The 24,827-nt window shown below is 41.9% G+C and overlaps 1 protein-coding gene across 1 annotated transcript in view; it reads left to right on the plus strand.

The window, feature by feature from the left end:
- Window positions 1-11,211, plus strand: part of RSPO3 (R-spondin 3) — an 86,172-nt gene extending 74,961 nt beyond the window's left edge. The window contains exon 5 of the mRNA XM_030556254.1: window positions 9,983-11,211. Within this exon, the coding sequence (XP_030412114.1) occupies window positions 9,983-10,176 (194 nt within the window). The 3' untranslated portion in view covers window positions 10,177-11,211. The remainder of the gene's footprint in view (window positions 1-9,982) is intronic.
- Window positions 11,212-24,827: the final 13,616 nt, after the last annotated feature.

Here is a 24,827-nt window from a genome sequence, read left to right on the forward strand (position 1 = left end):
TACTTGCTATCTGGTCACCCTAGCTGGGGGGAAGCAGGCAAACACAACTCATTGGGTTGTTAGGCTTTGCTATGACAAAGGCCTATTTTATTAGTCTGAGGCCTAGTGTGATATGCTCATGCTAAGGATTTATTTTAAGTGAACCAAGCAAGGCCCAAGAGCTTATCCCTAGTATATGAAGTATGCCTTCTCATTCTGTGTAACAAGCAAGTGACTGCAGAAGGACAGGTACACCACAAACTTGCAAGAGGTTATCTTGAAATAGGGGGACAGTTGGGAGCAGACGATTTTGCAATACTGTAACAAGGCAGTTAGACCATGTTCTTATATATGATGTATTAAGAAACTGATGGATGCAAATGCTTAGGTTAGTGATCAGAAGCATGATTATGGATACCTGGAATGTCACTTATGGATAATGGACCGGTACAAACCTTATTATTGCCACAGAACATCGGCACGTATGGTTATGTTTCTGAATAATTACGTATTTTTATATATATATATAAGATCTGATTTAGTTCCCTAAATTTGGGGTACATTGGGCTCCTGAAATGATGTCAACTGATTCATGGCCTTCAGAGGTGCTCCATTGACTGTTATTTCTATCTTTGTTTTCTCATTAATCTTGTGTGAGTATATTATGCTAACAATCTCAAGAGCAATTGCTTTGTTTATTACTTTTTTTTGTGGATTATTATAATAAGTAGACATTTTGTTTTTATGTAAAGACCTTATTGAGAGCATACAGCTCTGTCACAAATCACATCAATCCAACAATAAGCAAGAAACTTCTGTGTAGCCAATCTGAGAAGAACCTGTGATAATCAATAATTATGAATGTGGTGAATTAACACTCATTATTTTACAAGTAATAACCCATAACTTGGAATAAAATGATCACTGAAGAGAAATTTGAGCTGTTTAAACTTTGAAGGGGCTGAATAGATGAGTCATTTGCTAATGGGTTGTGAATGAAAAGATGATCTCTTTTGGATTGCACAGGATCATTTGGACAGGAGTCCTTAATATTGTTTTTTTGGCAGACATTTGTGAAGTTCAGTGGGTGTATATTTTAAAGTTTCACTGTTACAGAAAATGGGTCATGCTTCTTGGAAATGAGAAGGGTCCTAGGAATTTACATAATATTGCATTAATGGATTGTAGGTGACTTGAAACAGACCCAGGAACAAGCAATAATTGGCAGCAAAGATTTTTGAGAGGTTGGCTCTTCCAGTCTCAACTTTCTCCATTGGGAATTCCTGATCGAATTTATAGCACACATTCTTTCTCCTATCCTTATGATATTTTTCATGATTATTTTTTTTAACTCCTTCTATGAAGGTAGAAGGATTCAACATAAGTTAAAATGGAGTTACAAGTTTAACAACTGTGCTCATGGACAAACATGAAAGAATGGTTTGTGCTATTCTATGATTAATTGGCAAATGTTACACAAATTAAAGTGTCATTCAAATGACTGAGATCCTGCACTCCAGTAACTTTGGAGATATCAAGCAACAGCATCTTGAAACAGTTCTACCTCTGATCCAGCCAATTACTTAGGTATGTGTGTAACTTTACGTCCATGAGCAGTCCCACTAAAGTAAATGAGGTTATTTATTCACTTGCTTAAAGTTACCAATGTGCTTCAGTGCTCTGTTGAACAATGCTTTGCTGTATCTTGCATGAATTCCCCCTGTGTGACATGAAATATCCTGTGAAGAGGTCTTCTAGGACAACCACAGTCAGGGAACTCCTAGCAGCAGTTCTTGCAGGAACTGTATAGACCAGGACCTACAGGAAGCTAGGAAAAGGGGGATGGGGCATCAGTGCAAAAGTAAATGCCTGTGCTCAGATGTCCTTGCCTGTGATGAATCTCCCCAGGTTTGCACAGGTTGCAGGAGATCTACAGGCATAGAGGATGGACTATCCAAGTCTCATCATTAAAGGATAGAACTTTATCCCCAACACAGAGGACATTCCATAGAAACTCAAGTCAGTTGAAATTCATAGGCCCAGGTCCTCCAGCTGAGGGTCCAGCCCCTGGAGTTTCCATAACCTTACAGAAGAATAACCCTGATAGTGGAGATCTAGATCTGTGATGCAATCATCAAAGCAAGGCAGTTCAAAGGATGAAACTCTATTCCTAATGCTTCCTGTTGTGTTTAGGTATTTCAGCCCATACTTTAGGAATATGTAAACAGACAAGTGCTCTGAGTCACCTGCAGTAATTACAGGTGAGTACAACAGGACTGAAATAGATAGGATAGTCAAGTTTTCATCTTTGGAACCTGCATTGCTTAGTTTGCTTGTGTCAGCCTTGATGTTTTTGGTGTGGTGCATTTTCTTAAATAGTATTTAAAATACCAGTTATACTCACTTCCCCCTCAGGAAATGAAAATATTTATCACCCGAAAGCACAACAGTGGATGTAATAATGTAAATGCTTCTCTGGAACAATCTATGATGTGGCTACATATTTAAAGATGTTTTCAAATGTGGATTATATAAATATATGTTTGAGGGATTTCTTAAAACATGGATTACAAATGAGATTTACAAAAACACAACACCTTCAAGCAGTAAAATCTGTTGTGTAAGCAGATACACTAGTGTACGCTAAATTTCATCATCAGAATTCGATTTGAAGTATTTCTCAAATTGGTAGCTTATCTGTAGACTTACTTACTTCACTATATAAAGTCATTTATTATTAGTAATAATAATCTACACGGGGAAATGGACCAGAGTAGCTATTTTGAAATAAACTATTCTGGAGTAAAACTCCTTTTAGTCCATAATAGCTACTCTGCAGAACTTTTTTAGATTTTGGTGAACTGGCATTTTCAGATGGAAAAATGTCTTTAGAAAATTTTCAACCAGCTCTAATTACAATTATTTATTCTCCTTGTTTTCATCACATGGATTTATTAACCAATAAGACATACTAAGCTATGTTGTGTTAAGGCCTCACTACAGCAGCATGCTGCAACTAGCTGGGAAGTGGTGATATCAGTATGTCCCAGCACAATACACCACCGCCTCATATCCTCCTGCTGGAGTTGTAGACTGTCCCAATAGACATACAGTACTAAATAGGAAAGGAAATATAATAGTGAATATAATGCTGGGGAAGGGTTCTGGATTGGAAGCATTTGAAACTGAAGTCTTCAGTTTAATCCAAGAACAGATATAGCTGAGGCAAAGAAGCTTCCTCTACACTACCATGCCTACTTGCTTCAACTCTGGTCTGGAGGGATCCCCCTCTAGGAGTAACAGGATTATACTCCTTTTTACAATGTAAATTCCTCTTTTTACAACCTAAAAACTCTTCCTTTCAGCAGCCAGAAGAATGACCTAGGAAAGCTCAAAAGTGCCCCCAAGTGGAATTTTACTTGTAGTTCACCAAAACAAAGTGTAATACAACTACTTGATTAATCAAAGCAGTTCTCTATTGAACAGAAAATTATTATTTTCTCTCTCTCTCTGTCACACACACACACACACACACACACACATTTGAGCCCTAGCAGTTTGGGGTGGATGCTGCTTTTATTTCACTCTATCTTCCTTCCACAATTTGTATATATATGCAAACATGCATATGTAATTTTGAAAGAGCTGTGAAAACTTTTTTGAAGGGAGAGTTTCTATTTAAGTTACTAATGCAAAATGAGCCAATAGGCAGATACAGGCATGCCGTTCATCAGGAAATTTCTGCTTACTGGAGCAATCAATCTGTCAGATGATACACCAGCTCCTTGCGGGAACCAGTGTAACTTCCTAAAGAGATAATATTATTTAGCATATGTATACTACTACTTATCCCTAGATCTTAAGTGCTTTACAAAGGTGCTAAGCATTATTATCCCCATCTTATAAACAGGAAAAGAAAGGCACAAAAAGGTTAAATGATTCATCTAGGGCCTCACAGTAAGTTTAGGGGAGAGCCAGGAAAAGAACTGCATTCTACTGATTACTAGTGTAATGTCCTGTCCTCTAGACCACTGTTTGTTAATGCATCATGGGAGTTTCTGTACAATGAAATAATCTGCATACCAGAAATTGAACATTTTCTTATGGGTTTTCTTATTCATTCTAATGTACATCATGATTCAACATTAACTTTTCTTTTTCCCCTGCCTTTTGGTTTTCTTTAGATGCAAATACTGTGCATGTCATCTATAAAGACAATATATCTATAAAGACAATATATTTCATGTAGCACCTTTCGTTTTATAGAATCCCTTAAGCACTTTGCAGCTATAGATACAAAGCTCTAATGCAATGCCACCACTTCTGGTCTGGAGGACGGTGCATAGTACACTACATAATATCTGGGGAGGAATTTTTTTTCTTGGGCATAAAAGCCTTGTTTTCACCAAAAGTGTCACAGGATGTTCACACAGAACAGAGAAGCTATTGTTCTTGTTCCTTGTCACCGTGAGAATGCAGCAAAAAGCATCAACTTGTGTTTTCTACTAAATAAGTGTCCAAATATCAATACCAGCTGTTGCCCATGTGACTAGGTGGGGGTGGGGGTTAGGGAGGGAGTGGAAGGGTTAGGGAGGCAAAGAGAAGGGCAGCAAGCAGCAAGAGGCATTCACAGTAGAATTCAGCTACTGCTAGTGGAAAACTAAGAGAGGAGTAACTTTCCCCTTCTCCCCCTAACCTTTAATTGCCACAAGAATCTATACCGCAGAGAGGATGGAAACAAAGTAACACAATTATATACATGTTTATAAAAAGAGTAGTTAAAGGAGCTAATGAACCAGCACTTCATGATGAAAGACTAATGCCTGCTTTACAAAAACTGCAAAGATTAGTCATTTTGGTTGAATTGTTTTTCTAGAGTAGCAGAATGCAACATTCTAGTGCAGAGGCTCCTTCACAAAAGATTGCAATATGTGGGCATATGTGGTAGGCTGTGTTAAGAGCTTCACATGAAGAACTATGCAGAGGAAGCCATTTGCAGTGCAAAACAAGTTTAAGGGTCCTACAGAGTTAGGGTGACCAGATGTCTCGATTTTATAGGGACAGTCCCGATTTTGGGGGCTTTTTCTTATATAAGTACCTATTACGCTCCACCCCCTGTCCTGATTTTTTATACTTGCTGTCTGGTCACCCTATACAGAGTCCAGGAATCTCTTGCTGTCCGAAGCATGGAAATTTTATTTTGTGAAGGATTTCCAAATTTGCCTCTGTTCTGAATCAGGGTAAAACCTGAAAACTTCCAAAAAAAAAATTTGGTTTGGGTTGATTTCAATGTTTTTTGTTTTGACAAAATTGTTTCATTTTGATTTTGACTTTTGATTTTGTATTTTAAAATATATAATAGAATGCAAAAGAAATAAAAAACATTCAAAAGAAAGTAATTTTAAAGCAAAAAGTCAAAACATTTTGTTCCAAATATGTTCAAAGAGACTGGTTAGACATTGGTGGAACTTTTTTTCAAATTTTCTTCTGAAAAGAAATTCCAGTGAAAATGACTCAGTTTCACAAAGTGTTATGATTTTGATGGAATTGTGAATTCTGATGTGTTATGTTTCCACTGAAATTTCTCTGACAAGCTCTATCCAGGAATGATGGCTTAGTTGCTAAAGCACTGCTCTAGCCAGCTTGATTTAGATCAACTCTTACATTACACTGGGAATTGCTGCAACTCCTAGTCAGGCCAATGACTGGGGAACAGGAAGTTATCTTAGATCCACCCTCTCCCTTACCCTGGGTCCTACACCAAGTGCAGGGTGACTGGGCCCAGCAATCTGCCGCACTGTGTGCTAAGGGGCACCAATGCAGGTTTTTCTCAGTCATTACCAACACTGGCTTTGGTGTAACGCATTAAGCGTTGATTGTAGCTTTTAAGCAATTTCCCTCTCTGGAAGGGTGAGCGGAGTGGCTGGGCTGCAGAAGGACCCTCCAGGTATAACTGGCTGACTCAGCCTGATTTTTCTCCTAGTGCTCCTACAGAGTGCATGTTGACACAGCAGCTCTACCACCCTTTCAATAGATTCCCCTCCACATCCAGCCAGCTTTAGGCTCTATCTACACTAGAAATGCTACCGCTGCTGTAGTAAATCCATCCCCTTGAGAGGCGATAGCTAGGTCAAGGGAAGAATTCTTCCATTAACCTAGCACTGTCTACACTAGGGCTTAGGTCAGCTTAACTACATCTCCCAGGCATGTGATTTTTTTTCATACTCCTGAGCAACATAGCTGTATCAACCTAACTTTCTAGTGTAGACCAGCCTATAGGGTAGTGAAGCATTCTCCACTGGGATTGTGCCAAGCCCTTCCACAGCAGCACAAAAAGGAAGACGCTCCATGTGCCCCTTACTCCTCTTGTGCATCCTACATGGCCAGTCACAAGGGACGCCCCCCACCCCCTTGATTTTTGTTTAATGCTATGTTGTGCAGGACTAATATGTTTCACAGTAAACTCATGCTGTTACTTTAGAGCACTTCTCAGACCAAATCCTCATTCTTTGGGTAACAGGAATATTACTGAGTTTCAAGCTCTTTCCAAAAATATCTCTGCCTGTCGTAAGTAATAATTACATCAGTTCACTTTAAAAAAAAATCCCAGGGCTAAATCACTGAGTTGCCATGAGCAGCTAAAAAAAATCCAAATCAATCAGCGACTGAAGAGGAGGGGAGGGAGTGCCTTTCCAATGTGTCCAAAGCATTGCGGTTAGGAGGTCACAGCTGTGCAATATTGGACCATCACCAAGTGAACAATGTCAAACATTGAACGTCTGGATGATTTCCACCAAAACAACATTTAATTTGGGATCACTAGTCTTCACAGAGGTTTGGAACTGAATTAAAAATGGTCACTGACACATAGATATATAATATTAGAACTGGGCTTGATGCATGTTCACCTCCAGAAAGGAACTCAGCATGGAAATGGTATGTAACTCAACACTTTCAGACTTCTCTCTCTGAGACCTGGGTGCACATTCCACAAGTCACCATTTCATTTCTGCTGTCCTTCACACTGTGTGCTGATCTGCCATTCAGGGAGCACCCGGTGCTGCTAACAGGGTTGTATATTTGTTTTGTTGGGCTATCTGAAATCATTTGAAGTAATTTTGGATATTTCGAGTTTCTGAAGTAATAGAAGAGAAACTCAGTTATTCATCCATATTTAACTTAGGAAGTGTAAATATCTTAACTTTCATCGGAATCTTTTATCAGCTAGAACCTATCACGAATGGACTGATTGGGAAACAAGCCAGGAAACTTTGCATAAAGCTGTGTGACTTTCCACGACTTCCGTGACTTCTGTAGTGGCCCCGCAGCCAGCCAGACCGGCTGCTGTTGGAGCAGCCTGTGGCCAGCTGTACCAGCTGCTACTTGAGTGGCCCCAGGCAGCTGGCCCCGTGGACTTCCTGAGCAGTTGCCAGTGGGGCTATCCCCGGGGACCACCTCAGCAGTGGCCAGTGGGGGCTGGCCCCAGGCCTCCTCAGAGCAGCGGCACCCCAGATGGTGTCTACAGCAGCATCCCCCTGGAAGCTCCCCAAGCATTGCCACCCGAGGGCCACCCAGATAAGACTTAGTCATGGTATTTATAGTAAAGATCATGGACAGGTCACAGGCCATGAATTTTTGTTTATTGCCTGTGACCTCTCCATGACTTTTACTAAAAATACCCCTGACCAGCGGGGTATTATCACCTAGGCCAACAAGTCCTAGGCCTAGGGCAGCAGATTTGCAGGTTCAGCAAATTTGCTTGCACTCCCTCCCCAACTCTTCCCCTTCCCCAAATCCCTGGCCCGCCTCCTCCCTCAGGCGCACCACACTTCTCTCCTTCCACCTCCCTCCCAGGCTTGCCACGCGAAAGCACTGGGAGGGAGGGAGAAGCGAGTAGCATGCTCAGAGGAGGCGGAGCAGAGGTGAGCTGGGGCCCGCGGGCACAGGGAGTAACCCAGTGGGGGGGGGGACCGGTCCCAACTCACCTCCACTCCATCGCCAACATCCCCCAAGCACGCCACAACTCCCCTTCTCCCTCCCAGGCTTGCAGCACAAAAGCGCTGGGAGGGAGGGAGGAAAAACGATAGCGGCACACTCAGGTTGTAGCGGAGGTGATCTGGGACCGGCAGGTGCTGGGAGTAACTCTTGGGAGCGGGGGAAGGAAGTGCTCCCTGCCCCAGCTCACCTCCACGCCACCTCCACCATCCCATGAGCACACCACTACTCTCCTTCTCCCCGCTCCCTCCCAGGCTTGACATGGGGGAGAAGAGGTGAGCTGGCATGGGGTGGGGGCGGCAATTTTTTGAGGGCCTGGGGCAGCAAATTTGTTAATCCGCCACTGCCCCTGGCTTAACTATGTTAAGGCTATGTATCAAGCATGGGCTACAACATACCCCTCCTCCTTCATTCTCTAGCCTTACTCCTTGCCTCTCTCCCTAACCTCCAAAAAACCTTTCATGCTGTTCTGTCTCCTCCTCCCTTAGTCTGACACTGCTGACCTGTTCTCTCATCTTTCCTTAGACTGAAACTACTCCTTCCCTCCATCCTGAACTGGCTTTCAATCCCACACAAGTTACCAGAGACACCTTTATTTTCATGCCTGGGCTGTACTTAGTTCCCTGTATTGGTCACCCTCTCCATTGCAGACAACACACAGATCTATAACCTAGTAACCGGGTTTGGTTGACTCTGTTTTCCAGATACTGATGTCAGGAAACCCAGAGTATTTCTAATGATATACAATTATGAGACCTGGACCAAAGTATTTTTTGCTGTAATAAGCAGTGATTGTTGTTCTCAGCATACAATATTTGCTATGATGCCATAAAACAGAGTTAACTAGGTGTTTTTCAATACTGCACAAACAGTGACATTCTCCCCTGTGTAGGCAGCTAGCACAAGACTCATATGTTACTTACACCTCAGTTAAAATACTCTTTTGAAGCATATGTGGGATTCTTCTGCATATGGGTAAATTTAACTCTCAGGACTCAGTATATGGACCAATTCTCACATACAAAGAAAACACTCAGCTTTAAGTTAGTGTGTAAAGCCAAGTTTAACTGTCAGTATTTCATATGTGGAGCAGTTTCTAATGTAAACGTAAGAAATAGAAGAATAAATGCATTGCACATCTAATTCACAGCAGTAGCAATCTTTTAATATTCTTTAAGGGAACAAAAACTTTACTCATGAGACCCTTGATGGTAACAAAAGCCTCAGAGTTCTACCCTCAGAGATATTTAAGGAAATAAAGCAAAGTGATTGAATTCATCAGGTTTGTATCAACGGGTGAAAGGTTCAGCACTTAAGACGTTAATATTTTGTCTTATTATGGTCACATACCAGTGCTGGAGTCAATATTATTCAAGGGAGTTCTCCCTGCAGGGAAGGAAATCCTCTGCAGGAGAGGGAGAATTTTAAGACTGTGGATCCCAGATCTTCTCCTGTGCTGAGCAGAGCTCTGGGACAGAGATGGGGAATAAGCAGGGAGCCAGTTACAGCTCCGTGATTTACTAGCCACATTTGCTCAGGTTCCCGGCTCAGGCATAAGTTACAGCATCCTAGGGAGTACTTTAATTTACATCAGCTGGAGCACACACCAAATGAGAATTGTGGGAGTGCAGGTCATTCTGCCATGCTCACAATGACCTCTGTTGGGGGGCAGTTGGTATAGAAACCAACTATGCCGGCTTTGTACCAGCTAAGAACTTCCCCTACACAAGAGGAATTCTCAGCTGTCTGGTTATGGCCAGACTCCAGGCACTTTGTTCAACTCAGGGATAGAGAATCTGGCCCTAGGCCAGGACGTTACCCGATGACTTGATTCACAGATGGATACCTATGATTGCTCTCCAGACGACTGGGTTAATGTTTGGTTTTAACCCTCAGTATCATGAGCTTGTAATAAAGGGTGATTTTTCAGGCTGTGGCAAACTGACGGGATTCAAAGACTGGGATGGTCTGAGTATTGCTTATAATGTGCCATTTATTTTTATTTCAGGGAAAAAAAATAGAGATGAGAAAGGGAAAAGGCCAAACAAAGAAGAAAGTAGGGAGACAAGGCAGGAAAACAAAGGCCGAGAATCCCGAAGACAAAACCGAGAACAGCGGGAAAACAAAAACAAAATGCAGCCGAAGAAAAGAAAAGCCCAAGATAAACAACAGAACCCAGTACCCATCAGCACTGTTCACTAATGGCCTTACCTGATTGTTTTAGACTTATGATGCTGCTATCTCAACCAGATCCCCGTGACAGATGCTCAAGCCATTCAAACCACAAACGGACAATGCTATCAGTGATTGTTAAACCTTAAACAACATTCCAAATAGTTCCTATATTCTCCAGGCAATCATAGTTTATTAAAAAGACTGACATGAGCCAAGAATTAAAAAAAAAAAATCTAAAAAAGGGATACTTTAAAACTGTTACATTATATGCTGCCATGCATCTGTAAAAGGCAATTAAGAAATTTTGTATATACTTATTAATAGGATATAAAATATAGCAATATAATGAATGACATCTGGATGAACAACCTGCTTCCTCTGTAAAATATTTGTCAAGCTATTGTTTAAGCAAAGTATGAGACAAGAGAGATGTCTCAATCAGAGACAAAGTATCCCATTGTATATCGTACATAAATATTCAGAGAGGGGCAGGGTGGAAACCATTTTTCAAGAGCCAGTAGGAATCTAAGGTTTTGCACCCTGTGGTGGATCTGAACTGGATTACCCTGGGGTTCCCCAGTACTTGTTCCAGACTCATGTGAGAAATACCAGGGGGAATGCCTGCAGGGTGCTGAAAGTTAAAGAAGGAAAAGAAGTGGAAGCAACTGCAATTTCAGAGACTGACGTTCCTAAAGGAGAAGTGGTGGCGCTTTGCTCATATAGCATTCTTAGCTATGGGACAACACAATGTTTTCTGGTTTAAACAGTGGTACAGTGCGTGCTGTTCTATGCTTTTTATAACTATGTGTAATTTAAATCTACATTTCAAATCTTCCAGTGAATGACAAATCATATTTGTAGGAGACAATGCTGAGTTAATAAAGAACAGAAAATAGACCACGGAAATATGTGTCTTTCACAGTCGTGGGGGTTTTCTTCTTCTTTTTTACTGGAAGAATCTACTGCTTTATAATCAGATTTATGAAAGTCATGGAGAGAAAGGGATACTACATCTTTAACAATGTATATGTAGTGAAAGAGAAGCCACTACAATAAATATATTTGTGGATAAAGTGGATAAAGTTTGGTCCATTTTTGTTTGCTTGAAAATCATGATACAGATGCTCCACTTATTCCCTTTGACATAGCCAAAGTGAAATTCACCACTTGTCAGAAGGCCAGAAAAGGCCCAAGCACCACTTGTGTCCTGCTTACGCCCTAGTTTGAAGGCTATCTGTAAGTGGCGGGTAGGCTTTGTGCTGGATCTCTGCTCAGGGATGGATTTTATCCTTACAGAATAACATAAAGATGGAAAATACCTAACAGGACATTAGTGAAATCCTTACCCCATCAAAATCAATGACAAAACTCTCCTTGATTTCAGCAGAACCAGATTTCACCCCGAGAGTCCAATCCAAAAGCATATTGAAGTTAATAGAAAGATGTCAGTGGCATTTGGATAAGGACCTTGGTAATGCAGGATTATTTCCTACATTTTCTTTGGGGCAGGGACCACTCTTTTAATTCATGAAGAGTCCCAACCACAAAGAGGCTGTAATTCCCGACTGGGGCCTGTGGGTGCTAATACAATGCAAATATTTAATAATAATATTTTCCCATGCTTTGTCCAGTTCTTCAAGTGTCCCAGCTGCTGGCACTTCCGCCATTAATTTGGGAGGTTATTACGCAGATTATAGAAGTCTATATTAGGAAATGTTCTCTGATATTCAGCCTGAGTAAAGCATGATGCCTTAAGAGATCCCACTGGAGCAGTGCATCTCCATAAACCTCTACCTTGAGCAGCGGCTAATGAGGCACAAGTTAACCGATTGGGTATTGTTGCCTTTGTATCTGATGTCAAGCTCCTATATACTCCCTGTTCACTTATATTCCAAGGGTTATCTTGGCGCTACCACTTTCCCAGTGTCTCCCTTTCATCAAATATCTATTTCATATTATTATTCCCCAAGTGTGCTAGCTTCCATTTTTCAGATGCAGGCTATTCCTGTTATTTCAGTTAGACTTTTCTAACCACTGTGGGTGCCAAATTCTGCCCCCTTCTCTGTAGCCAGTGCAGAATGGGAGTCAGGATTTGGAAAGCACATGTGGGATGTACGTGTGTGTGCCAGTCATTCTCTCCTAGACAGAGGAGCACACAAAACACAGAGGCTAGCTCTGTGGCTTGGGAGGGAGGATTCCTTCCCCCATAGCCAGTCATTGTGGATACCCTCAGATAACAGCCTGACTAGTTAGGTAACATAATTGTTCTGAGATTTGACCATAAGCCCCTCTGTATTATTCTCTGTTTCCACTGGTATTTGGCTCACTTCCTAATATAATGGCGACTGGAATAAACATGTGGTTTAGCTTTTCTTCCAAAATACTAATGACAACGTTAACTAAGGCTGAGCCACTTACCATTCCCTGTGACTCTATACCTAGCACTTCCCCGGTCTTGACACATCCCCTTTATAGTATGTTTCATTCACAGCCCTTCAGATAATTTTCATGCAAGCTAATACTCTACTTTATGTGGGTTCTTATATCATGCTCATCACCATTGTATCTGAGCTCCTTCCAGGAGTGCATTAAACGTCATAACTAATATCTATCATGTGTGGTTTGTTCTCATTCTCTCTCTAGACATATTACATTTGCTGCTTAGATGGAAAGAGAAGAGAGAACCTAGTACATTCCTCCTTTAGAAATTCTATTCAACAGGCAAATCAATGCTTTGTTTTGTTTAAAGAGGGAAATTACCAAGTAAGCCAAGTTCAAGCAGTTAAGAAAAGAATGGCATTTTAAAAGTAAGAGTTAAAAAAAGTCAGGTGGGCACCATAAGCCAAGACTATTGTTCAGGGGTCGGCAACCTTCAACATGCAGCCCATCAGGGTAATCCGCTGGTGGGCCTTGAGACATTTTGTTTACATTGATGTCCGCAGGCTCAACCCCCCATAGCTTCCAGTGACAGCAGTTCCCCGTTCCCAGCCAACAGGAGCTGCAGGAAGTTCCACACATATCTTTGTATATCAGTTAGACACAGCATCAATCGTTATCAGGCAACAGCTTCTGTTGAGCCAGCAGAGGGAGCACAAAACATGCTTGAGCAGTTTTCCCAAAAGTTAGTTCATTTTATTTACATATTTCTCAGTGATGGAATGAGAGATTTTAGACACCAGAGATATTGAGAAGCCTGAGTATTTTCCATTTTGGGAAAGCAGCTCAAATTTTGAGCTGAAATCTGTTGACAATGCCCCTTTAAAAAATAATTGAAAAATTAAGAAAACAATTGGATTTTTTCTTTTACAAGATCAGTCAAAACTTTGGTTTCAAAGCTGTATTGTTTTCAAATTACTAGCTTAATTTGAGCAGGGTACAGTGTGCTACCATGCTTTCATGAGTCATTCAGTCAGGGATGAGGAAACGGAAAGATTTATACCTTTGAGCAATAACTGACCTGCCATAGCATGGTTTCACCTCAGCCATCTAAAATATCCAAATGCCTCTATCAGCACTAAGTCCCAGATGATACACCCTCTGCTAAAAAATGAGCTCCTTGAAATAAGACCATAGAATATGAATTGTAGAAGAGATCATATCATACACTAGTCATTTAATATATATCTGGTTGGAAAGCATACTTTAGTACGATATTAAATAGAGTTGGTCAGGAATTTTCCAATGAAGTAATTTTTTCCATCAGAAAATGCTGATTTGTTGAAACCGAAACTGTTCACAGGAAAGAGTCAGTTTCAATAACAATCCTGATTTTAAAAAAATCAGTGTGTCCCATTTTGACATTTTATTAATGCAAAGTGTCATTTTTTTCATTTGACTTTTTAGTTAATTTATACTAAAAAGGGCAATTTCTTTTTTAAAAAAAGGCTGAAATTTAAATTAAATGTTTTGAAATGCTCAACATGAAATGTTTCAATTGACCGATCTGCATAGTTTTCCAGATTATTGGTGTGTGAAAAGTTTTTGACTTTCTTGTTCTGATTCAGAAAAGGAAATGTTTTTTGAAATCTCAAAACTTTCTCACATGTTGGGAAACCCATTTTCCATCTAATATTTAAAGGAGAACTTCACTGTTAGAGTGTTCTCATTCAATTGAGATGTTAAACCAAGTGTTTCTTATCTTTTCTCAAGTGGTTACCCCAGTGGAAGTTAAAGATCCCATGAGTGTTTTGAAAAGAGAAGATAGGTAAAATTTTCAAGAGCACCTAATTTTGGAGCCTAAATCCCATTTTCAAAAGTGACATGCGCACTTAGGAGCCAAAATCTCATTGAAAGTCAATGGAAGTAAAATTTTTAAGTGCCTAGTCATTTCTGAAAATGGGACTAAGGCTCCCAAGTCACTTTGACACATGTAAAAATGTTACCCTAGAACTACATAGTAGTACTCTAGTAGTCAACATTACAGCCCATTGATTAAACAGACTCTAATGTCTAAGGCTGAATGTGTTATAACAGTGGTTGTGCATACAATGCCTAACCATGTTTGTCTACACAGCCATTGCACTACCAGTATTATGGGAGATAACAGAATATAGTGAAGAACTGTCAGTAGCAGGGGCAGCTCTATGTTTTTTGCCGCCCCAAGCATGGCAGGCAGGGAGCTTCCGCCGCTGAAGTTCCCCCGAAGCCGCAGGACAGGCGGATCTCCCGCAGAAACGCTGCCAAAGGCTCCTGGACTGCCGCCCTCCCAATGACTGGCATGCCTCCCCCCCAGGCTTGCCACCCCAGGAACGCGCTTGCTGCACTGGTGCCTGGAGCCGCCCCTGGTCAGTAGCCCTGGATGCATCCTGTGAGGAATGGGGTGAAGAATCACCGCTGTTCTGGTCTCCACACTCCTCAATTGGAAAGGAGGGGTGAATAAGTTCAGTAACCCTGGCCCTGGAACTAACATGTGGTACAGCGGCATAGACTGCTGCCCAGAGGAGAGATGCAGCCAATAAAAGGGCAGCTTGAGCTGGGGAGGAGGGCATGGAATCTGCCCAAAGAGGGTAGTTAGAGAAAGCTGTGAGAGAAGGAGGGAAAGAGAAGAGGCTGGATGTTGAGCTAGTGGATGAACCAAAGCTGGGATAAGAGGCAAGGGGTTAAAATAAAAGACGAACAGGAGAATGAAAATAGGGGACTGGGAAGTGAGGAGGAGAAAAGAAGGAAAATAGGAAAGGTTTCAGGTCAGGAGAAGCAGAAAAAAAACTGACCTGGGTATGTGAGCAGGCACTATTAGAGAAGAGAAATAGTAGTGAGAAATAAAATCTACAGATGTGCTGGAGAGAGAGTATCAATGGGAAAAAATAAAAGGAAATGTAATCAGTGAAAAAGGCAATTGATCAAAAGCTGTGTTAGAGGAAAACAGATCCTGAAAACAGTAACGAGATACCCGCCCACAAAGGACCTAAAGTACATGGACCAAGAGAATGACTGTTTGAACATCTATTGAAGGAATACATTTCAAAGGTATCTAATAGACATGTGAGGGCCCACTAGGAGAAGAAACCCCACTTGTGAATAAACTCAGTGCAAAGATGTCAGCCACAGGAACATCGAAGCTAAGGAGCACTTCAAGCCAAAGAGAAGCAAAGAACAGGACACCAAGAGTGGAGCAGGACTTACAGCCAAGGAAAGGAAATGTTGATTCTTCTGTGAAGTGACACAATATATTGTTGAGTAATCTCTTTTGCGCTTGTTTATAACAATGCATTTGGTATTAACTGCACAGAGTGAGGAAGAGTAGCATGTACAAGTTTGTAAAGGTTATCCTATAGTTTATTATTATAAGTAATAAGAACTTGGTAACATATATTATTTATGCATCTGTTACAATTGAGGTTTTCCCTTATAAAGTTTAAAAAACGTAAAATTATTCTTTCTGTCTTGGTTTGCCTCTGTCTCTCCTCTCAGTTAGCATAGCCTAGCCTAGCTGAGTCAGTGCATAAGGACCTGATCAGGAGGAATGGAGGACCAGGAAGAAGTACATGCCACAGGCAGGATAGAAAATTTGGTGTGAGCAACACAGATGAGACTTTTTTTAATGTGGAATTTTATTAACATTTAACATGGCTGATGGTATTTTTTTCCTGAAAATTTCTATTGCAAAAAGAAAATCCTAGCCATCACGCTTGACTCTAACCCCCAACACCCTGCTATGATTTTGACAGAATCACTCTTAGCTTTAAATCCAGGCCTGGTATCTGAGCAAGTAATTATAAATTATGAGTGTTATACATTTTTTTTCCTGACACAAAACTAGTGGGCTTTTATTGTTTGGTTTTGGCTTTTTTCTTTAGTGGTCAGACATGTTAGTGTGTGACACTGAATTCCTTAGCTACATATCTCTCAGATTTTTTTCCTTGGGTCGTCCATTGAAGGAGTTGAAAAGATGCTGAAGTCTCATCACTGAACTTCTGCCTAGCTTCTGAAATCTTTTGTGGAACCCACTCATCCTAAAAATGCCTTGTTTTCCAGTTTCATGACAGAATCATGTCATATAGAAAATGAAGGCTGTAAACTTTTGATATTTATAAGGATTAGAGTAATCAAATTTTGATCCATTTGTGGCAGGGTAGATAACTCTTCAAGGGCTGTCCAGTCACATACAGTCAGCAGGGAGCTTACACCCCAACTGCTACAGTCTCTCTGACATCTAACCCACAAAAGAAGTTTTGTCAGAGTCCTTTGGGCTACCCTGGCTCCCAGGGCAGTTGGTTGGGCTGCCACTCAAGATCTAAGGCCCTCAAGCAGGGTACAGCAATAAATCAACAGTCTGCGGTGCCCCAGCCCTCAGGCAGGGCAAAGAAGCAAACAAACAGTCTGGGGTGCTCAGGCCTTCAGACAGGGCAGAGAAGCAGCAAACAGTCTGGGTTGCTCAGGCCTGCAGATGAGGCAGAACAGCAAACTCACAGTCTCAATAGTGTAGCATTCTGACTCAGGTGAATCGTAAACAACCACAAGCCTCTAGGCCTAAAGTAGGGAGAAGCTGCCACGCTGGTGTGAAGTTGGCAGCAGGGGAAGACGGGCCCAGGCCCGCCCGCTCCACCAGGTCCCAACCCAGGGCCCTAACAGTGGCACTGGGGTCCCATCACTGGGTCAGCAGGGATCCCACTGAAACATGCTGACGAGTCTCCTGGTCCTACAACCAGACTAACATCTATTTCCCCTTTCCCTGGGCTGCTTCCTACCCAGTCTCCCAGTACAGCAGTCCATGGGATTTCTGGGGTCATCTGGAGGTGAAGTCCACCGTGGCCCAGTCTCTTCCCAGGTCTCTACCAGCCGGTGTCCATATGGGGTGCAGTGTGACTGGCCTCTGTGAACTGGGGCTCCCGCAGCTTGGGTTGGGGGGGCTAACAATATGCATCCACCCTCCTCAGTGGTCCGGCCCAACTGAGCTGGGCTGCTTCCCTTTATACCTTGTCTCCAGGCTGAGCATGCCCAGCAAGGATGGATGGCCATGGCTTCCTCTGTCTGCAAGGCACAGTTAACCCCTGTGGGGCCAGTGCAGGATAAACACACCCTTTCACACCATGTGACAATACAAATATACGAAAATCTTATATAATGTGTCAAATATATCAAATTGGAGATGGACATTTAATTATCAGAAAAGCTAAAATTACTGCACATGGATACACACAACTACGATCAGCAGTACGCAACTATATTCGCAGGTCAAATCTTGAGCTCCTTACTATGCAGACTCCTAATGGAATTAATGCCTTAGTGAGGACTGAGGAAGAACTCAAGGTAGATCACTACCCCCATGGGGAAAAAATGCAGCTGATGAGGAGGAGGATGAAAACTCCATGAAATTCCTCTCATGAGTTCACATCAAAATATTCCATTATGGGTTGGGGGTGCCCTACTCATCCAATGGTATGGGCAGGCCCCAGAATCTGAAATCACTGTGGATATGGGTGGATCTGACATAGACCAGTCAACAAACACATTTTCTCTCTAGTGTAAGCCAATTTTTGTAGGTGTAACGGATTGTACCAGATCTTTGTGACCCCCTATTGGATGCCCTGCTGCCCCCTGCCTCAGAAAACAGTTATCTGTGAAGAAAAGAGAAACCATTTTGGAAACCAGCGAGATCTGGTCTTCTAGCAGCCGGAAGGGCTGCAGACCAGCAATGGTGAATCAAGGCCCAGTATGCTGAAATAAAAGCAGCTGCCTGGTTGCAGCAAATCAGTTCCTAGCTGGAGCCAAAGGAGAGAGGAGGGGCCAGGCCTGTTACTGGCCCAAATCAGTGGCAGGGACTAAGAAAGAACCCTGCTCATTCAGTCCCAGAAAGGGAAGTTAAACCAGAAAGGATAAGAAACTATTTTGTTTAGAATTGGCCCTGAAGAGCAAGATCCTGTTTCTATTTTTTGTTTGTTTTTCCCTGGAATGGGTTTGGAGTGTATGACCTGACTGGAGGGCCAAGTCGCAGAAGACCCATAGAGGCCAGATGACAGCCCCCAGGGATTGCTGCTAGCTGAAGAGAATGGCAGCACCATGAGTCAAGGGCCAGGGGTGCTCAAGAGGTGAGTACAACTCACCACAACATGCTAGCAAACGCAATTTCTGTTGTGCTTTGTTGACTTCCTGTATGCTCAATAATATTATTGGCAACTTGGCCCATCTTTTCGCAACAGGTACAGAGGATTGAACTTGAAGGGACAAATTAAAAGGCAAAGAGCAAATGGAAGTGAAAACAGTAGTACATACAAGCCATGTCCCCTAATAGTCAAGGAAACAGAGCTCAGCCCACCCCAAAAGCATTTTTTTCTCACCACGGGGCACAATCTGTCTATCTGCAAGATGGCTAATATATCTTGAAAACATTAAGCATCTTGTTCTGTCATTAAATAAGGGCTAGACCCTGCTCCCACTGAAGATGCAATGGATCAGAGTTTCAGCTGAGGCCAAGAGATGCACAGTGCAACTCAGGAGAAGGGTGCAAATTTGGCTTTAAACCATTTTTATTGAGCCCCCAAAACCTGGGACCACTGTGCACCAGGCTGACAGCTGCTTTAAAATACCCTAACTGCCAATATCACCAACAAGGCAACTGAGGACCTTTGTGATGGAGAAGAGTCTCAAGCATGTTCCCTCTCCCCCAACCATGCCTCTTACATGGGAAGGGAGTGATGTAAGAACTATTACAAAGGCTTCATACCGCTCACTACACTGGGGCCTCGTCCAGACTAGGGGAGGAAAATCGATCTTAGATACGCAACTTCAGCTACGTGAATAACGTAGCTGAAGTCGAATATCTAAGATCGAATTACTCACCCATCCAGATGGCGCGGGATCGATGTCCGCGGCTCTCCGTGTCGATTCCGGAACTCCGTTCGGGTTGATGGAGTTCCGGAATCGATGTAAGTGCGCTCGGGATCGATATATCGCGACTAGACTAGATGCGATATATCAATCCCTGAGCAATCGATTTTAACCCGCCGATATGGCGGGGTAGTCTGGACGTGATATTCCCATGGCCAGTGGAGCTGTGCAAAGCAACCGTAACATGGGGAAAAGGTGGACTATTGATTTAGCGGGTACAAGACTTGGCCCTGAGACACCGAGCTAAATCATGGCAGTAGAAGGACTGACACTTTGTTTCGTGAATCCATAATAGTGTTTTAATTAGATTTTTAATTTTGGAAATACAGATGATTGCTCTCCAATGCATAGGCCAGACAGATAATGATTTCTTTGTTGCAAGTCTGCCAGGACACAATGCTTTTTGTTTTATAATAGCGACTAGATAATTTATTTGCACAGAGGGAGGTAGTTTCACTGGCTAGTTTCCTATTGTTTGGAAACAGCATCATATAGATATTACAATAAGCCTTCTATTACTGGATAAATCAGTTTAATCAGGCGTGAACGTGGCTCATGCACAGCTACAATTACCTATTAAGTTATGGGCACTGGCAGTTCACAATAATGCCCTTTCATTTTGTTTTGAGAAACTGAATTCCTTAATTTAAATACATTCAGCCATCAACAAGCCTTCTATTGTTAGAGAATATTATGGTAATTATTCTATTACTGTGTTATTCCACCTTATTGCACTAAGAGAGACAGTGGCCAGATGGAAATTTTAATGTCCCTTCTGTACATTGGAGAATGTATGAATTCCCCTCATCTTCAAGGAATTTTCATGTGTAGTTCTCATTAACTCTAAGGGACATCTCAGACATGTAAATGCACAGGACCTGATCCTCCACTAGGTACAAACTTAGTAAGCAGCACCAAAGGGTCTTAGCAGGGGAGGCTCTAGGCATTTTGCCGCCCCAAGCATGGCAGGCAGGCTCCCTTTGGCAGCATGCCTGCGGAGGGTCCGCTGGTCCCGCAACTTCAGCGGACCATCCACAGGCACGCCTGCGGGAGGTCTGCTGAAGCCGCAGGACCAGCGGACCCTCCACAGGCAAGCTGCCGAAGGCAGCCTGCCTGCTGCCCTCGCGGCGACTGGCAGAGTGCCCCCAGTGGCTTGCTGCCCCAAGCATGCGCTTGACGTGCTGGGGCCTGGAGCCACCCCTGGATCTTAGCAGCCCTGTACAGTGCATAGCAGTAACAGACCCTATTATCAGCAGCATCTCTGTTGCTTACAAATACTTTGAAAGAGTATTGTCCCTTCTCACTCCTTACCCCCTAACAGTTTTCTGATGTGTAAGCATCATTCCCACTAGGAAATTACATTAAAATATTATCAGATCACTTCCATCATCCTACTCCTCTGGCTTCATATTTATTTCAGGGTCCCATTCAATTAAATTACTTTCTTGTTTTTCAGACTGGTCATGGATTCACCCCAGTTTAGCTCAATTACCCTCTTTCTTTCTGCTGCTCCTGCTGCCAGGGCTGGCCTTAATCAAAACTAAGACCAATCAGGACTTCAGGCTCCAACAGTAGACTCAGTAACTCTTCATCCAATCTTCTTCCTCCAGCAGCAGGACAGAAGAGGGTAGCCTCATGCCTTTGGGACATCAGGATAAGCTGTTGATTTGATTTAACCCCCTAGTGTAAATTATGAGTGGAAGATTATTTTAGCTCGCTGAGCTCTCTCCTCCCCATCCATACAGCACACATGTACATGAACGCCAACAAGGTTGTGGAATTATAGGGAGGTAGCATCTGTTAAGAATGATTCAAATGATTTGTTTAGAGGCCACAAAGTGACAATTACAAGTTCTGGCAGATGCCAGGCGGGAAGGAGAAGGAATGTTCATTCCTCCCCTGCAACTAGACCTGTAACAGTCTGAAACTCTGCCTCCACTCAGTGAAAACAACTTCCAACTCTATTAATGTTGTACATTTCTATAGCATCTCCCACACAAAGGGTTTTACACACACTAATTTATTAGTCCCCACAATATCCTGGTGAAGTAGATAGATATACCTATTTATTAGATGAGGCAACAGGCACAAAGAGGACAGAAAACTTGTTCAAGTTCATAGCTAGGAACAGAACCCAGATTTCATGATGCCTAATCTTGTGCCTTACTCACAAAACCATCCTTCCTGTCCGAGTCATTCTAACAAGGATAATGGAAGCTTTGCCAAGTTCTTATGTGTAACTTGGTTAATGAAGATGCTTGACAAAATTTGGCAGTTGTTTGCAGTGTTAGTCAAGTATGTCTGGTAAGAAATTTGCCTGCTGAAGCTACTGTCACCTCCATTTCTTCCTTTTGATGATGCTGGCTTGTGCCCAATGCATTATGGAGGAGAGGAACTAACATGGAGCCCTCAGCAGCTCTGTGCTGGGAGGCAAGGCTCTGGGCATACAGGCAGCTGTCTTGAGGCTGTCAGACCTCTTGCTGTTCATTTACTGAGGAGTACATTTATCTTCAGGCTCTGACTGCAGAACACTGAGGATGAGTATATGTGTCCTCAATGTGTTAAGAATGAAACGACTGTGCTTTAAAAATAAAGCATATTATTTAAATATTGGACTTTAACGGTCTGCTGTAAACATTGATTTAGTTTTCCAATAAACTCCAGTGTAGTGGCCACTTGATCCTATTACATGGTGCTCCAGTTTCATTTATCCATTCTGGATAGTGCGATCAATGGAAGCCCTTTAACCAGGTTTATAAATTGTCTTGTCATTTTTTACTGCTTGGCAGCAGTTCAGTTCTTCAATTAGAATTTTAATGTCAATACCTTTTCTTGGCTGATCTATCTATAGAAATATGCTTTTCCGGCATGTTATCCCAAAGCCTGTACAAGTATTCTTATAGTGCCAAATTTAACATAGTTATTCTTCTTTCCTGTTTATTCTAATAAGAAAATATTATGGCCTGAGCCCATGTGTTCTGCAATTCTGCAGCCACATAATGTGCAGCAGATTCCACATTTTGTTGCAAAAATGTGTTCTAGAATGGAAGCTTTAAATAAAAAAAAAAGAAAAGAACAAAAAATCATGTAAACCACTTCAGTGGTGTCTGGCTAAGTCTGTGGACAGTCTGAAACATAAGAACATAAGTTACCTGTTCTGTTCATTCCCTCTGGGGCACCTGGCATTGGCCACAGTCAGAAGACAGGATACTGGGCAAGATGGACCTTGATCTGACCTAGTATGGCCGTTCTTATGTTCTTATGTTTAATTCTAGGCCATGGCTACACTGGCGCTTTACAGCACTGCAACTTTTGCACTCAGGGGTGTGGAAAAAAAAAACCCCTGAGCGCTGCAAGATACAGCACTGTAAAGCCTCAGTGTAAACAGTGCCACAGCGCTGGGAGCGCGGCTCCCAGCGCTGCAAGCTACACCTGTAGAGGATGTGGAGTATGCGCAGCGCTGGGAGAGCTTTCTCCCAGCGCTGGCACTGTGACCGCACTCGCACTAAAAAATGTTGATGTTTCAAGTGTAGCCATAGCCCTAGTGTAACCTGGTGTAATTGCATTGAATTTAGTGGAGCTACAGTTAGTTACACTAACACTATATCTAGTCCATATTCAATAGAACTACCCATGTAATAAGATACTGCTCAACATGAGTGATGGTGACAGAATTGAGCTTGTATGTAAACAGATAACATCAATTGAGTCCTAGTCTATATCCATGAGTTTAGAGCGAGGATGATTTTGGCCCAATCAGCTTGCTGTTCACAAAGTCTGTAATTTACAGACTTCACACTAGTGCATGTGGATGCAGCTCTGTTAAATTCAGTGGAAATACAATGTGGTATGCCAACAGTGAATGCATCCCTATGGCTTTACCCAAGACATGGTTATGGTCAACTATATTGAACATTGACATAAAATTGGATAGACATACAGGTGAGATCTTCAAATCCCATTTCACAACGGAAACTGCATCCAAATCTATTAACTGAATTTAAAAAATAAAAATCCCACCACAATTGTCCTGAAAAGAAAAGAATAGAGATAGAAGGAATTGTGATAAATGAGAATGAATTAATTGAAATCAATAAGACTACTCATGGAGTAATATGCTCCTCAGTATGAGTAAAAGTACCAGAATAAGGCCTGAAATATTGTATTATTCATGCAGAATGAGGCCCCTAATCTATTTCTAATACTCTCCCACCAGTGCACTAGCTAGGCACCAACAACAGGCAAGAAATGAAAAACATATTACTTAATTTCTTTTTTCCATTACTTTTCATATTCCATTTAATCTGAAATCTTTTCTATTAAAATTCATGTGATTATTTAAAAAAATTATAAAATACATATTGTTTAAGTTAGCTCTTTTTAAAAAAAAATAGAGAGCGTGCCAAATCATGCGTCTTGCCGTATTATTGAAAGGGATTTAAAAAACAATGGCTCTTCAAGTTACCTAATCTACAAAACAAGCACTTTAGCAGAGTTCACTCTCACTTTAATTCCATAAGGACCAAGAATGATTCATTGATATACAGACTCACGCTGAGAATCATTGTAATGATTTCCCAGAGTAACACCCCACAAACTGGGCAAATCAATTTCAGTTTTAGCTTCAATCAACCAGTTTTGGGGAAAAAAAGTTAAGTCATGTACATATAGATTTATATGCATAGGGTAGATAACAAATGATAAGCAACTGTGGTTGAGGAATAAATATATATCTCAGAGGGTCCTCTGGTGACATTATAAACCTCAAGAGGATTAGGATGTCACCATAATAATGCTACTTTGCACTTTTCATCTTCAGAGAGCTTTAATTAATTAATCATCACAAGGCTACTGTGAGACAGTAAGTACTATTATCCCTCTTGTAGATGGCGAAGTTGAGGCAGAGAGATTAATCAGTGACCTGGAAAGTCAAGGTCAGAGCAGAGATTAGAACTCAAGAGTTCCTGGCCCTGAAACCCATCTCTCTCGAGAATCACAAGGTATCTTTTGTCCTGTTGTGTACTGTTCTTCAGCATAATTTCTTTCCCTGACACTCCTATTTCTTTTACTTGAGCACTTATTTACATTCTTTCCTGTTTCTCCATTGCACCCACTCAGAAATTTAAAAAACAACATTTTAAACTGGAAAAATAGATTCCTAAAACTCCCAAGCAACTACAGATCTCCAGAGTAATTCACCAAGAGAAGGCTCAGATTTCCCTTGACCTCTCATTGCAAAACCTTTGCTAAAAATCACCCAGACTCCTGATTACCAGTTCACTTTTGCCCATTGAGAAGTGGAATTACATGCCCTACCATGTCCCTTGTAATTCCAGCTAGAGTACGTGTGT

The sequence above is a fragment of the Gopherus evgoodei genome, chromosome 3, assembly GCF_007399415.2.
Source record: "Gopherus evgoodei ecotype Sinaloan lineage chromosome 3, rGopEvg1_v1.p, whole genome shotgun sequence".
NCBI lineage: Eukaryota > Metazoa > Chordata > Testudines > Testudinidae > Gopherus > Gopherus evgoodei.